At 31.8% G+C, this 14281-nt stretch overlaps 1 protein-coding gene across 22 annotated transcripts in view; it reads right to left on the minus strand.

The window, feature by feature from the left end:
* Positions 1–7603: 7603 nt before the first annotated feature.
* The window catches only part of ADGRL3 (adhesion G protein-coupled receptor L3), a 748795-nt gene continuing 742117 nt past the window's right edge, over positions 7604–14281 (minus strand). For 9 of the 22 annotated variants that reach the window (XM_019743744.2, XM_019743750.2, XM_074324498.1 and 6 more), the window contains 2 exons: positions 11932–11949; positions 7604–10022 (listed from right to left, as the gene is read on the minus strand). In XM_019743744.2, coding sequence (XP_019599303.2) covers positions 9223–10022; positions 11932–11949 — 818 coding nt within the window. In that variant the 3' untranslated portion in view covers positions 7604–9222. Of the gene's footprint in view, positions 10023–11897; positions 11950–14281 lie in introns of all 22 variants that reach the window. The other 13 variants (XM_074324499.1, XM_019743745.2, XM_019743742.2 and 10 more) reach the window with 2 other exon arrangements.

Raw genomic sequence — 14281 nt, forward strand, 5'->3', positions numbered from 1 at the left:
ATTTCATTGATATAAAATATTCAGAAACCAAACCAAACCAAACTTCAGTTGTAACAAAACTATTTTGGGAGGTGTAACAAAAACTATTTTGGGAACTCACAAAGTGAGTTCCATGGGTTAATACTTCCCAATGTATTTTTAGGTTCCTTCAGAATTTCAGGGCTAAATAATTTCAGGAAACAGCAGCATGTCTCTCTATCTATCTATCTATCTATCTATCTATCTATCTATCTATCTATCTATCTATCTATCTATCTATCTATATTCCTCTTGTAGTTTTGCAAAGCATTCTCTGAAATCCTACAATAAAACAACAACAACACTACTTTATTTTGTTTAGCCTGGCATCTGCCAAATACATTTAACTCAGAACCATTTTTAATTAGACCTGCTTAATACAAAATTTAAAGTGCTGTGTTTGCGCCCTAGAAGTACAGTGGTACAATTTTTCAGATTTAAACATTAAGAAATTGCATACATGAAGATTAGACCACTTTGTAAGTTACATTAAATGTCTAATCACTGTGATGTAGACCTGAAACTAGTATATTGTATGCCAACTGTAATTGGAAAATTAAAAATATGTTTGAAAAAAGACTAAGAAACTTGTAGTTATTATACATCTCTGATAATGAAATGAACCAGTCATACATAACAGAGTGGAACTTTAACTAGAACTTGATTTAGAAATATACTACTATTCTCTAATCATTATGTGTGGTGGTGGGTGGGGGCATGGGTAATGACAGAAACTATTAGTACTATTTAATACTAACCCAGAATCTGTTTAAGAATTTTCTGGATGAGAATTTCATGTGTTCCAGGTACATTATATGCCACATACAAGATATTGTATTTATTTTAGAGATGAGAAATCCTAGTAGAAAAGTAATCTGTTTAAAGGTATAGAATTGGTGATATCTCTATGTCTCTCTCAACTGCCTAGGGAAATGGAGTTTACATAAACTTTTCAGCTCTTTAGAAGCAGGATCAATGGTTTTTCAGTTTCCTTGAATGCCTGTTTCTCCCCCTTATTTAAAGGAAAAGGGTTGTTGTTGTTGTGGGTTTTTTTTTTAACTATCATTTAGTTGCATTATAACATGATTAAAAAGAATAAAATGGATTTTAGACAGCTCTATGACTGTGAATCTGAATTTAAATTTCCTCTATACAGTGAGTATGAAAAAAATCCATTTTACCACATTATTGGGAAGATTAAATGAAAAAAATGTAATGTTCCAGGTACACACTACACACTCTAGGTCTACAATCACTACATAATGGTGATTATAGAACATCTCTCTTTGTGATAAGACATTCAGTAACATTTACTGTGACTTTTACTCAAAAGAAGAAAGGCATGTCATAGCACAAACAAATCTCCAAATTCTCTTTTGGACCAGACATTCTTTGGTAATTGACTGTCCATTTCCCAAGTATGAGATAAGGAGAAATAAGATCAGGCAGCAGATAGAAGATTACATTTGACTATATCTCATTACTGACAAATTTTAAGGGCAAACAGTAAGTTGTTAATTTAACTTTCTATCTTCCTGGAAAAAAACAAATAGCTTTATAAACACCAGTTCTCTGAAAACATAAAGGAAAGTAAAAAAAAGCCTCTTATTTTATTTCCAATGTGTGAAGAGTAGGGTAACAGGGTTTGGGGATAGTAAGGAAATATATTAAGAGTCCATATTTCAATTATTGTCCTGCAGTTTGAAATACTGTCCCAAAACCAAAGTTTTGGTACTACCATACAATAACAGTGACTACATCACTTATTGTTCACTGACATTTTTTATTGAGGTTTGTAGCTCATGATTTTACATGTGATTGTACAGAGCATTTAAGGGGGACAAAAGGTTGGAAGGTTGTACAAGGGAAAAAATCCAGTAGATTGAAATCTGGTAGGTGTATATAATAAGATTAATGCCATGTGTAAATATATGAGAATGGTAAGAGACCAAATCCTGCAATAGCTATATTCTTGTTTCTAAAATCTGATTTCCCTTATCAATGAGAAATGACTTAATTAGCTGTTCATTTTTAAAATACACTATCATTTTTTAAAAGATAATCTTGAATTAGATTTGATGCTTGGCAAGTGGGAAAACAGTATGAAAAACTTTTCCAAATTATCCTTCTACTTTCCAATGCATTTACAGAAGCCAAATGAAGGGAAATCAAGCTCTGCAATTCCCAATTTTATAGTTCCTAGGCAAAGGTCAGTGTTAGAATGTACAAAAAGGACTTATAAATGAACACATTCTGATTGTCCACAGTTGTTTCAAGACAAATCATCTTTTATTACTTAGGATGGTAAAGGAAATCTTTATTCTTAAATGAGGCATGAAAACCAACTTTAAATGATTTTTCCTCATCTTTCTTGATTCATAATGTCATTCAAAACACAAGTCATTGTAACAACTTGAAATTCACGGCATTAAAGAAAGGCTGTAGAAGACTAGGCAGTGGTCAGCGTAAGAGGACACTCTTGTCGTCACTGTATTCTGAGCTCCATCCCCAAAGACCTTGAACCTACTGTTAAAGACTTGATGTCCTTCATGAATTTTGCCAAACACTTTTTGAGGTCAACCAAGACATTTCATTTTGAAGCCATAGTCATGTTGCCAGTTTTACCTTCAGAAGAATCGGAGGAATTCTTAACCTTTAAAAAGCTACTTTAAGTAGCTTTAAAACATGTTTTACTGAATTTTAAACATATTTCCTTGCCAATGTAGTGTGAAATTCTGCAGTCTTGGGCCATTGAAGCAAACTTAAAACTTTTTAAAATTTACAATCCTCCAATATTGTACTAACTGTAAATCTTTAATAACCTCTCCCTTAGATCACATAGTGGAACATCTTATTTTAAAATTATTCATTGTGAATGATGTTTATCTAAATTAGATCCTTAGAAGTTGGCTTTACTTTCCTCGTCTTTCAAGCTCTTTCCTTTGGCGTTTTAGAATGAAAAAGCATTGGAAATAGTTGTAGACACATTTTGATTATGGAGTACTCTGATAACACATAATGTGGACAACTGTCTGCAGAATTTTATAAATTGACTACAATAATTGAAGAGAGAGGACTTCAGAGTAATGTTTTCAGCAGGTCAATTATTTGTTCAGTCTCAAAGTAATATTCATATATAATGAGTTATCTGGTAATATGAATATTGCTGTTGGTTATGAATTATTTTGCACAATGTACATAATTCCAAGTTAATATTAATTTAATGTTTATTAGAAAGATTCGTAATAAAGTTCTAAAAGGTACAAAGCTACTAGTAGCATTAACTGTGTTGGCATACAAGAGAGTAAGCAGATTAGAGAGTGAAAGTGAATCGAGGCAAAAATACTTGTATTTAAGAAACATTTATAAAATATTCACGTTTCCTTAGGAGAGGGTGTAGCTAGACAAGAAATATGTATAGTGTTAAAAGTCTTTAGTGTTTCCTGTGGCATGAGTAGGATAAAATTATAATATGGTAAACTCTATTTTTTTCATTAATAGTATTTGGTACAGTGTTTAAGACTTTTATAACTCTAAATGATTTCATTATTATTTCCTGGAAAATTTTTCTCTGTAACTCTAATTTAGGTCCTGCTACGTCACTGTAAATTTGCCAACTTGGTTCTCTTCTTCTGTTCAAAAAGATTTGATTATCCCAACAGAAGTTTTTTTCTTGTATAGTCTTCCTTGACTTCTTCATATAAATTAAAGTTCTCCTTTCACATGCCTTCTTAAAAATCATAGTTTGCATTCACCTTTGAAATACTCTGAGACATAAATTAAATGAGAAAAAAAATCCGTGATATAGTATATTGAGAGAAGGAAACATCAAAACATAGCTGAAATCAAGACATTTAAATAATAACTTAAAGGTCTTAGATGTTTAGGAAATGCTGACTTTTAATTTTTTTTTTAAAAAGAGGAACTAGTAATAACTTTATTTCAAATATGCAAAACCATAATAACTACCCATTTTATTGCAGAAATCATAAAGTTTGCAATATTGTAAATAAGCTATTTCCTCTGCAAGCTGTAAATAAAAGGAATCAGAGTATGCAAGTATATGTACAGGTGAAGGTGAAAGGTTGATTTCCTTTTTAAAGCAAAGAGGAAGTAATCAAGTTAATTAGTAAATAGAAAAGATTCCTTTTATGGTCTAAGCAGGAAAGAAGCAGCTACCAACACTTTCATTTCTACTAGTTTAGAAATTAAAAAAAAATAGATATTTAGCAATGTTTTCAGATAGTTTAAGGACATATTTGCTTATTACAAAATTAAATTTATAGTTGGGATCCACTGAATGTATTTTATGAGCTCAAAGAAACTTCTCATGTAGAATTATTTTGCACAAAAATACTTCCCTAAGCTACTTTGCAATGTTGCTGCTTCACTCTTGTGCTTCCATGTTTCTAAGTAATTTATGGATGTGTAGAAATCTAACAAGATATATTTAAAGTATCACTTAGGAATGCATAGTAATTATGTGGTAAGTTATAGTTATGAATTATTAAACATGAACTAATTAAATCTTCCTATCTTGGTATTACTACAATATACTAAAGTCATACATACTGTTATTTTATCTCAAGTATTTTTGTTAGAGAAGAAAGGACATTCTTATCGGTATTTTCAGAATTGCTCAAAATCAAATTAGGGTTTGGATTCCTTCTCTCTCTCTCTAAATTTGAAGTGACATGCATAGTAGTTCTGTAGTATTTTTCTTTTTTTTTTCCTTTTCTCCCCCCAGAAACATCCCAAGCAATGGCACTTTGGTACAGTGCTGATAGACAACTTCTAAAAACTAGTTATTCTTTCACTAATCAAACATGATTATTGACTAGTTTTGAGTTGATCTTTAGACAACCCAGAAAATATTTCGTTCTCTCCCGTTTGGTCTCTACATTATGCAGAAAATCAGCCTTTAAAGTTTTTAATGTCATTTTTTTAGTGCAAGCAAACCAGTCAATAGATTTGAACTTTTGTGGGGGAAAAAGCCTAAAATTATTGCCTACAATTAAGTCTACAGGTTCTTTGTAAATATTATTAATTCACTTACACTTTTATCTCCATTATCATGAAAAGTTTATCACACCGATTAATATTAAAAATTAAAAAAATACTAAATTTTAAAGATCTTTCATCAATATGTGAACATTTTTAGATTCACAGGGATTTTAAAAATAGAGATCATAAATTACATTTTAATTTAGAGTATTTGTGAATTTGTTTTGCAGAAAGTTAAGGGCATTTCCACCACCTACATTTGATTGATAAATTTTCCTGATTATTTTTGTTTCAGTATAATTTTTCTCATGCCAGTCTTTTTTGCTTTTATGATTATTTTAGCATAGCAATTTATTATTCAACTATAGTGGTTTTTTTTTTTTTAACTTTAATAGAGTGGAAATAAAGAAGGGTGCTCAAAAATTTAATCGGAAATTTAACCTGTTTCTTTTTCACAAATTTTAGATTTCTCCATAAATGTTATCAATTAGGACATGGCTAAGCAATATTCCCACAGTTTCTGAATTAACTAAACATGTGGTCTCTTAGCTAATGCCCTGATAAAGTACTATGTGAGATAGACTGCAAAGGGGAAAAAAAAATCAAGTGTAAAATGTTATAAAAATATTATTTTACCAGGAAATAATAATTTCTTTGTTTCATTGGCATAATTTTTACTTCCAGCTATCAGATAATGTGCTACGTATGTATAATGTATGTTTGTTGCAAATTTACTTCTTAATGGAAAACCATATAAACACATGAGAAATATGCAGATAAGTCGGTCATGAATATCACAGAGTACTGAAAATATCCTCAACCAAAAGTGATAGTTAAAACAAGGAAATTAAAAAAAAAAAATTAATTTATCCATAGCTACACATGAAAATGCATGTAACAAAAAAAAAAAAAAAAAAATAGAATAATAAGATTCCAGTTTAGGAATTCAAGACCAGCTAGTGTAGAGAGGACATGTTAGAGAGGACACACATTTCTATTGAAATGTATACAGATAGTTCTTTTATCCACTGTTTTCTTTTCATTATAGTCACATAAAACTTGGGGGAACAATTTCTTCCTGTGAAAGTCTTTGGGAGCTTTAGGTTCTCTGAAAGCACAGCAGTTATGATGTATGCAAGATCAAAAATCTCACCCTTTCATCTTGATGTAAGAGCTTGGTAGTAACTGACAGTACTGAATGGCCTTCTGTACCAGTTTATGTATTCAAATGATGTTCTTCAACTTGGTCTGTGGATAGCTGGGAGGCTACCTGCTTCAAATTTCCATATAATAAAACACAAAAGATAATGAGCAGGGCGGTAGCAAACATCAAAAATGAGAATTGGCAGCATCAGCAAGCTGAAGTGAGGCAGTTTCCCCATTGTTCTGTGAAACTAGCTTCTTGTTGACAGAGTTGCTCTCATAAAGATTACTGTTGGATTGGCAAAACAAACATAAGTGCTCATAATCCAGAGACCATTTTCCTGTTTCTGAAGTTACCTTCAACAAGTCTAAAAAATGGACTTTCATTACCAAATGTATTCTATGTACCAGATAGGCTAACCACATTTCAGGTGCTAATATTGCCATAGAGTGGTGTGAGAAAACCTAATAACGGTTAAAGCTGTGGTTCTCCTCCAATTTAAAGAAAATCTGTAGACCTGAAAAATATTCATGTTAAATGACTAAAAAGGAATGATGCATAAGATATTTTGAGGTGATGTAAAGATTATGGTGTACTCTGACCCACCACAGAATGTTTCCTTTCGTCATATATTTTAAAACTGTATTTATAGATGACTGGTTATTTTCCATACTACTCCTCACATTAATTTAAGAAACTAATTTATAGGTGGATAGTGTTTAGATTTTTGGGAAATGAAAAGGAAAAAGAAAAATAAATCACCAAAATATAAAGAGAAATTGTAATTTGGCATATTCATTCTAACTTTGCCCTAGGAGGGGCTCTATATGTAGACACTGTGGTAAAGGTTCTTCTGCACTGGGAGATCCAGAAAGTTTATTTGAAAGGCCTTTTTCCCTCCCATTTTTTTCCTTATATAGAACAAGAAAAAATTAGCATTATAATGTCTTATACTATCTTTATGAAATGGATATTCTCTTTGCTGCTATTCTTGCAGCAATTTTGCCAATTGAGTAAATTTAAATTTCTAACATCGAAATGGAGCTTACAAAGGAGGGAAGAAAAAAATAATCCATATCCCCCCGCCCAAATTCAATATTTAAACATCTGATTGAATCTGGCTTTTATAATAAGCAAAGAGACTGCAGCCGGTTTATAAGCACATAATAACCTATATATAACCTGTTTGAAAGTAAGTTATGCATCTCATTTCCGCTAACAGAAACATGACCATCCTATTTTTCCAGTCCTTTGTCTGTAAAAGCTGTATAATTTTGTGCTTAGGTTATTCATTTAGGCAGATTGATTTCTTTTGCATGGCTCATTTGGGCCGTAGAGGATTTAGCAAAGTTTATATACTGCAAACAGATGGAAAGAAAGGCGAGAAAAATAAAAGAATAATTAACCGTATAGTACATACATCAATACAGTATCTACTAAATCTCAATCAGTTGTTTATTGGTTGGCAAACAAGTTTCACTTTTACAACAAATATTAGTAATGAGGTCATCCAACTTTGAGACCATACAAAATGGATCATAAATTTAAAAAAAAAAAAATGTATGTGCTGCTAATATACCTCTTGTATTCCTACATTACTTAAAATCTTGTCAAATAAATAAATTTTCCTGTTAATAAACAGAAGATTTTTTTTTAAAATCACTTCAAAATAACTTGACCTTTTGATTCTTATTATGAGAGAGTGAATTCCCTTTAAAAATTGGTAGTGCAGGTGCCCACTTGGGGATCAGACTGAGCATTCAGCACTTTAATGCCTATGGGATACCATTTTTTTTTTTTTTTTTCACATGCAGAAGCCCCACTAGTTCTATTGACACCTCTTGACTTCTAGAATCATAGCTACTGTCTTGGTGATGAATCAGTTGCCAAATATGCTTGCATTACAACAGATGTGCACTCTAAACATAAAAGTTTGTCCTGCTCTAACTTGCAAAAATGCTCCTGGAAATATTTTGACTGAATAAAGATATATAGTGTGGGAAGGAAGTCTAATTTTATTTATTTTATTTTTTGTAAAAAATAATTTGTTTGCATTACTAGAAAATGATTCTTATAAAGTGATAGTTTTATTTATTATTTATTTATTATTTATTTATTTATTTATTTTTTGCTAAGTGAATTTTTAAAGAAAATAGGAGCGAGAGAGAGAAAAAGAGAGCAAGAGAGAGAAAGAGAGAAGAGAGAAAAGGGGAAAAAGAAAATGAAGAAAGAAAGAAAACAAAGGAGAAAGGAAAGAAACTTTGCTCTCTTACTGGTAGACAAACTTGCAAGACCAGCACGAAAGAAAAAGAAAATTTCTCTTTTTTTTTTTTCCACTACATTAACAGGACTTAAATTCTGGAGGAACAGAAAGCAGACTATATGTGCAATGCTAGTATCTGTACATTACATAGAAATTGTTCAATCTTTTTTCTGCCATTAGTTTTATCATCAGTTAATACAGCAACTCATAAAATATGCATTTAGCATATAATTCTAGAATTCCCCTCCATTTCATTATTAATTTTGTTCTATTTTGTATACCACAACTATTCCTGCTGTGGTGAATTCAGGTTGTGAGTGACTAAAAACCACTATGTGATACAGTTTTGCTTTGCTTTTATGTTTGTTTGAGCAGCACTCCAATCTAGATGCAGCATTGTTACTAATGTCAAACTGTTCTGGCCTTTCAAAAAACAGGTCCTTGGAATTATAGTAACAAAGCATCAGAGATGTTAGAACAAACACAACATAACTCAACAAGGCCACAATGAGCGCCATTTTCTTCATATCTCGTTCATTAACATAATGAAGTCTCCATCTGAGGGGGGAAAGGACAGGAAAAGATAGGACACAGGGGACTTTCAGCAGTTATCTTTCTCCCCTGGGCTGACCTAAAAATCCCAGTTTAAAAAAAAAAAAAAAAGTCTGAGAGTTTGTTGTTCAAGAACAGCATAAAGATTTAGGAGTACACACATTATTACCACTGCTTATAGCAACTCAGAACAGTCAACCAGGTGTTAGCAGTTTTGTTGGTTTACATTTCTCTGTGTCTTCTATAGACTAGTGACCAAATGAGCAGGTCCTTTTGCATTTCCCTCTGGAGGGGTCCCTTCTTTGTTTGGAGGAACTATAAATCCATCACTGCTCCCACGACCTAGCTGGTAGTAGGTGTGCAGCTGATGGACGTGGTTTCTGGAGCCTAGGTTTGGCATGCTTTTGTAGTAAACATCTTCTGCATCACCACATTTGGTCGGTGGGGGTTCGGTCTGGGTGCTGGTGGTAACACTCTCTGCGGCAGGCACACCAGCCAGGGCTGGCATGCTGGTGTAGAGAGAGTCCCTATGGGGTGACTGAAGATCTTCTGTGTGCTCGTTGGTTAGCAAAGGGAAAAAGCTCTCACTGTGGTCTTGGGGGATCCGCCGTCTGGTGTAATGGTGTGGCTGGTGGTTGTCTGTGGAGTAAACTCTCGGGGGCAGCAAAGGAGCATCCGATTCCTCATGAATGAGTTCCAGGCCCAAACTCTCCTCGTGGTTAAAGGAAGTGGCATCGTCCAGGACAATGGCGTCATCTTCACTCCCACTGCCAAGGTTATTCACCAGCTTGTTCATCAGATTTCTGTTCTGTTCGCTGGAGCGCTCGTGGTTGTTCAGGTAGGAAGGTATATAGTTGGAAGTGAGTTCCTTCAGAATCTTTTTCTCTAGGGCGGTCTCATTATGGTTATAGCCACGGTCTATGATTTGCACACAGTTGCTCAGGTATTCTCCACTGGCAATGCTGTAACTATTGCCATGGTTACCATTCAGTGGTAGAGTATCCATGACACTTGTATCCCTGGCATTGTTCAGAAGCCCCTCTGAAAAAGATTACAAAACACTATGACATTTATATCCAATTGGCCATAGGACACATACACAAGCACAAAAGCAAAAACAAGACTATGAAGTATGTATAAATTGCTAGCATTTTAAGTGTACAATATTTGGAAACAAAAAACACTATTGAATCTCTATCTCTATATATGCTTGGACAATTGACAGAAATCTTATAAATGAAAAAGTATTCAAAATAAATCTTAAAAAGAAAAAAAGAAAAACTATGAATTTGCAATTTCCACACAAACATTGCCTAAAATTATTTGAAACCTATTTGGTTAGAACTCAGAAAAAATAACACAAAATTGTGGTATAATCATTCATAGCTTTCAATTTATACACATCAAAGTCAATTTAATAATTAATTACCTTATAATTTTACATGTTGTCTTAACACTGAAATAGGTATAATATTAACATAATTCATGTGTGGTACTTTGAATATACTGGTCAAACTAAAAGAATCAAGGAGTTTCTAATAATTTGATATATAATTTTATAACATTAAAAATAATCTCTACACAAAAAAACCACAAAAGGATTATGTTAAATTTGCCAGAATGATGTAGTCATGATATAATGCTTAGTCAAATAAATGGCACTTCAAATAAACTGCACATAGGAACTTTCAAAACAAAAACATTTGGATTTATTTTCTATTTTTTTTTCTGGTATAAGCACTTTGGTTACTAATATATTAACGCATTAGTAATTGTTTAGGGCCATTAGATAATATTACAAAAGAATGTGTAAAGACTTAGGCATCTGATTCCTAAAAACATAGTGTGAGCATTAAAGATTCCATTTCATAATGATTGATGACTTTGTATGCATGTTAAAGTTTGAGTTTTAAAGAGGTTAAATATTATATTCTGGGAAGAAGCAGCTGCAGTGAAATAAATTTGACCACATGTTTTTTCAAGGCTTTTGTATTTTCTTCAATGAACAGAAATCCAAGAATCTATAATAGTTCCATAAATCACTTCAAATGCAACCACAAAAGAAAATAAAACACAAACATTTAACCAATACTGGTAAATAAGAAAAGGTATTTCTTTACAGAGCAATTAATTGAACAATTCTATTAAACTTCTCAATACACTGTTAACTTGTGAAAATACAGCATTCATTCTATATCTGTGATGCAATTATATTTAACAAAATTGAACTAGTTCTTTGCTGGTTTAAATAAAGTGTCCCAAATGTGCCAATTTTTATATGGACTTCTGATGAATACTCTGTATTCAAGTAACATGGTTTTCAAAAAACAGCAACACATAAAATCCATTAAAAAGCAGCGATCACAGACATAGGGTGAAGCGATTTATTTTCATGTCATAAGATATTTTGTAGACAAATCCACAATGTTAAGAAAAAAAACAGTAAATGCTTTTTAAAGGGCCATATGTGATGGGTGATTGCTGCTGCAGAGGCTGCTATGGTATGCTTGATGGTTATGGTTGAGTAACTGATGCATTGAAACGTGTTTGTTTCTGTTGTCAATGCATTAGATATGGTTTGAAAACAGCCATAGTAAAATAAAGTGGGCATGTTGCATGAGACATACATTTGTATGACGGAATGTATTAATAAAAATTAAAAGATTATGAATTAGCAAAAATAAATGCTTAATTTAAAAACAATTTAACTCACACAAACATTACATGAGACTTAACAACTATGTTGATTATGTGACACGATAAAAGAATCAGACAACAAAAGCGTCTAATCTCTATTAACATATACTTATATAAGTCAATTCATAGGTTCTTTCGTTTTTAAATTGTGAGATGAACTGTTTTTAATAACTACATCATCTATATGTGATGCAATAAAAGTGAACTAAAAAAAATTACATTTGATATGCAATGTTTAGCTTTACTCCCATACTTGTCTCTCTGTAGGGCTCTAAACGACAGCATGAAGAAAAGGAAAGAAAAAACAACAAGTAAGCTTACAGCGACAGTAGAAGAAACATGAGTAAAAAGCAAATTGATGATATGCAGAAAAAAGAGTCAAAGGAAATAATTTCCACTGCCCCAAAATTCATGAGTCTGTGTTACATGGTTTATCATAATTAAAAATACTAAAATGTTAGTCAGAAAATAAGAAACCCCCCTTAACACATGCTAATAAAATGAGTATTTAATAAGCATTTGTACAGTTTGTAAATTTCAAAGAAATATACATTTTTTTACAATTAAGATTATCACACCAAATAAGAATAAAAATTTGAGAGCAAGCCATGACTATTTTCACAACTATATTTTAATATTATATATGTGTGTTTTAGAGAATACCTGCTTCTAAGGAATGCTGTTAACTTTAATTTTTTCAGTAAAATTGTAAATAAAGTCTTTATCATATATATATATATATATATATATATATATATACAGAGAAAAATACAGTTGAAGGTTTTCACAATTGTGCTTTTTTCCTTTATGTATCTTCTTTCCATGTACAATGGTTATTTTCCCCCCACTGTACCTATACAAATGTTTCTTTTAATTGTGAATAATACTAATCAAGGCTGTCATTTCTGGAGATCATATTCAAAGTTGCAATACTATGGAAAAAGAAAAACATTAAATCCAATCATTATTCTGTATCAAGAAAATGCGAGGAGAAGAAAATACCACCATCAATATCAGGTTTTCTTCTGGATTGTTGCACAATCACATGCAATCAAACATTTTTAGAGTCAATCCTTCAAAAACAATCCTAGCAAAATTGTTTTTTAAAATAACTCATATTTAATCAGGTCAAAAGAACTACTCTTGCTGCTTTTGTTTACAGGAGGGTTAAATCATCACAAAATAAAAACCAGTGACGTCACTAGGCTAGATCATTTAAAGTGATTCCAATTTGTTATAATTTAAGCTGTGTTACAGAGATGTGATGTTTGTACTTTAAATGTTGATTTGCTTCTCATCAAAAGACCACTGATATTTCAAATTGCAGATAAAATTTCTTTTAAATTTTCGAAATAGCTTTAGAAGAAGAACTGGAGATAAAGAGACAAACCAATAGAGCAACAGATGGAAATCATTTGTAGGTTCATTATGGCTCCCTCCTTAAATGACAGGATTTTAGAACTGGTAAAGCACATGGGAGGTAACTGAAGTTCAATTCCTGCTTTTCACAGGTGAGGAAACTGCAGCCAAGAGAGTCAGAGCCTTATCTAACACCACCCTGATATTAGTGGCAGAACTGGGATCAGAAAGGGAATCTTCTGGATTTCCTCTGTGTACTACTATCTATCTCTTTCTCTTCACATCTGCATTTAGGGTTTGAAAGCTGTAACAGAATATTTACTTATGTATATTATAATACAACCTTGTAGTCTTACCAACTATAATGTATTCTTCACTAAATCCCATCCTAATGATATATGTCTTTCTTTAAAGATTTAGAAGTCAGTTAAATTACTTTAAAATGTAAATTATTTTACAAAATCATGACTTCCTCTCTATATTATATTTTGTTGACAGGTTTATCTATAATGAAATTGATCTTACAAAAACTGAATTCTCCAATACTGACAAGAAGACAATGGTCCAGATATACTATGCGTGATGTTTAAATATTTGCAAAATGTGAATGCAATATAATAAAAATATATTATCCATCTTTATTTTAACTCTATCAGCTTCAGTAACACTATAAATACATATTTACATATTTTTAAACATAAATATTACAAACAAAAATGGATACTTTAAATTAGAATGCTTCTTTACTTGGATGGTATTGGTGCAACTGAATTAGAGGACCCATAGAACAGAACCAAGTGGTAATTCAACATAAACCACCCAGTACATACTGAACCACCTATATTTCATATAACATTTCACCTTGCCAGTAAGACTATACGTGCATTCATCTGAACGCATAAGATTAGCAGCAATATGACAAAAACCAAGATTTATTTTGGGTCAATGGTGAAAATAATTATTTTAAGCACTACCATAGTTTCTCAACATCTTAAAAATATTAAAACACCAAATAGCTGAACAATTATACTTCTGAGTGAAAAATATTAATAAAATTTACTTTTGTTTTTAAGAAAACTCAGTAGAATTTATTTAATTTACTGGCACAAATGACATATATATTTGAAGAATCTTTTGTGCATTCATTGATAATCTTAACAGCAATATCCAGTAATAGATTCCATGGAAATAAAACTTAGAATCTGTATGGTGTTATTTTAAATTTGGCATCATGGGAATTTCAA

Source organism: Rhinolophus sinicus, linkage group LG02 (assembly GCF_036562045.2).
Source record: "Rhinolophus sinicus isolate RSC01 linkage group LG02, ASM3656204v1, whole genome shotgun sequence".
Lineage (NCBI taxonomy): Eukaryota > Metazoa > Chordata > Mammalia > Chiroptera > Rhinolophidae > Rhinolophus > Rhinolophus sinicus.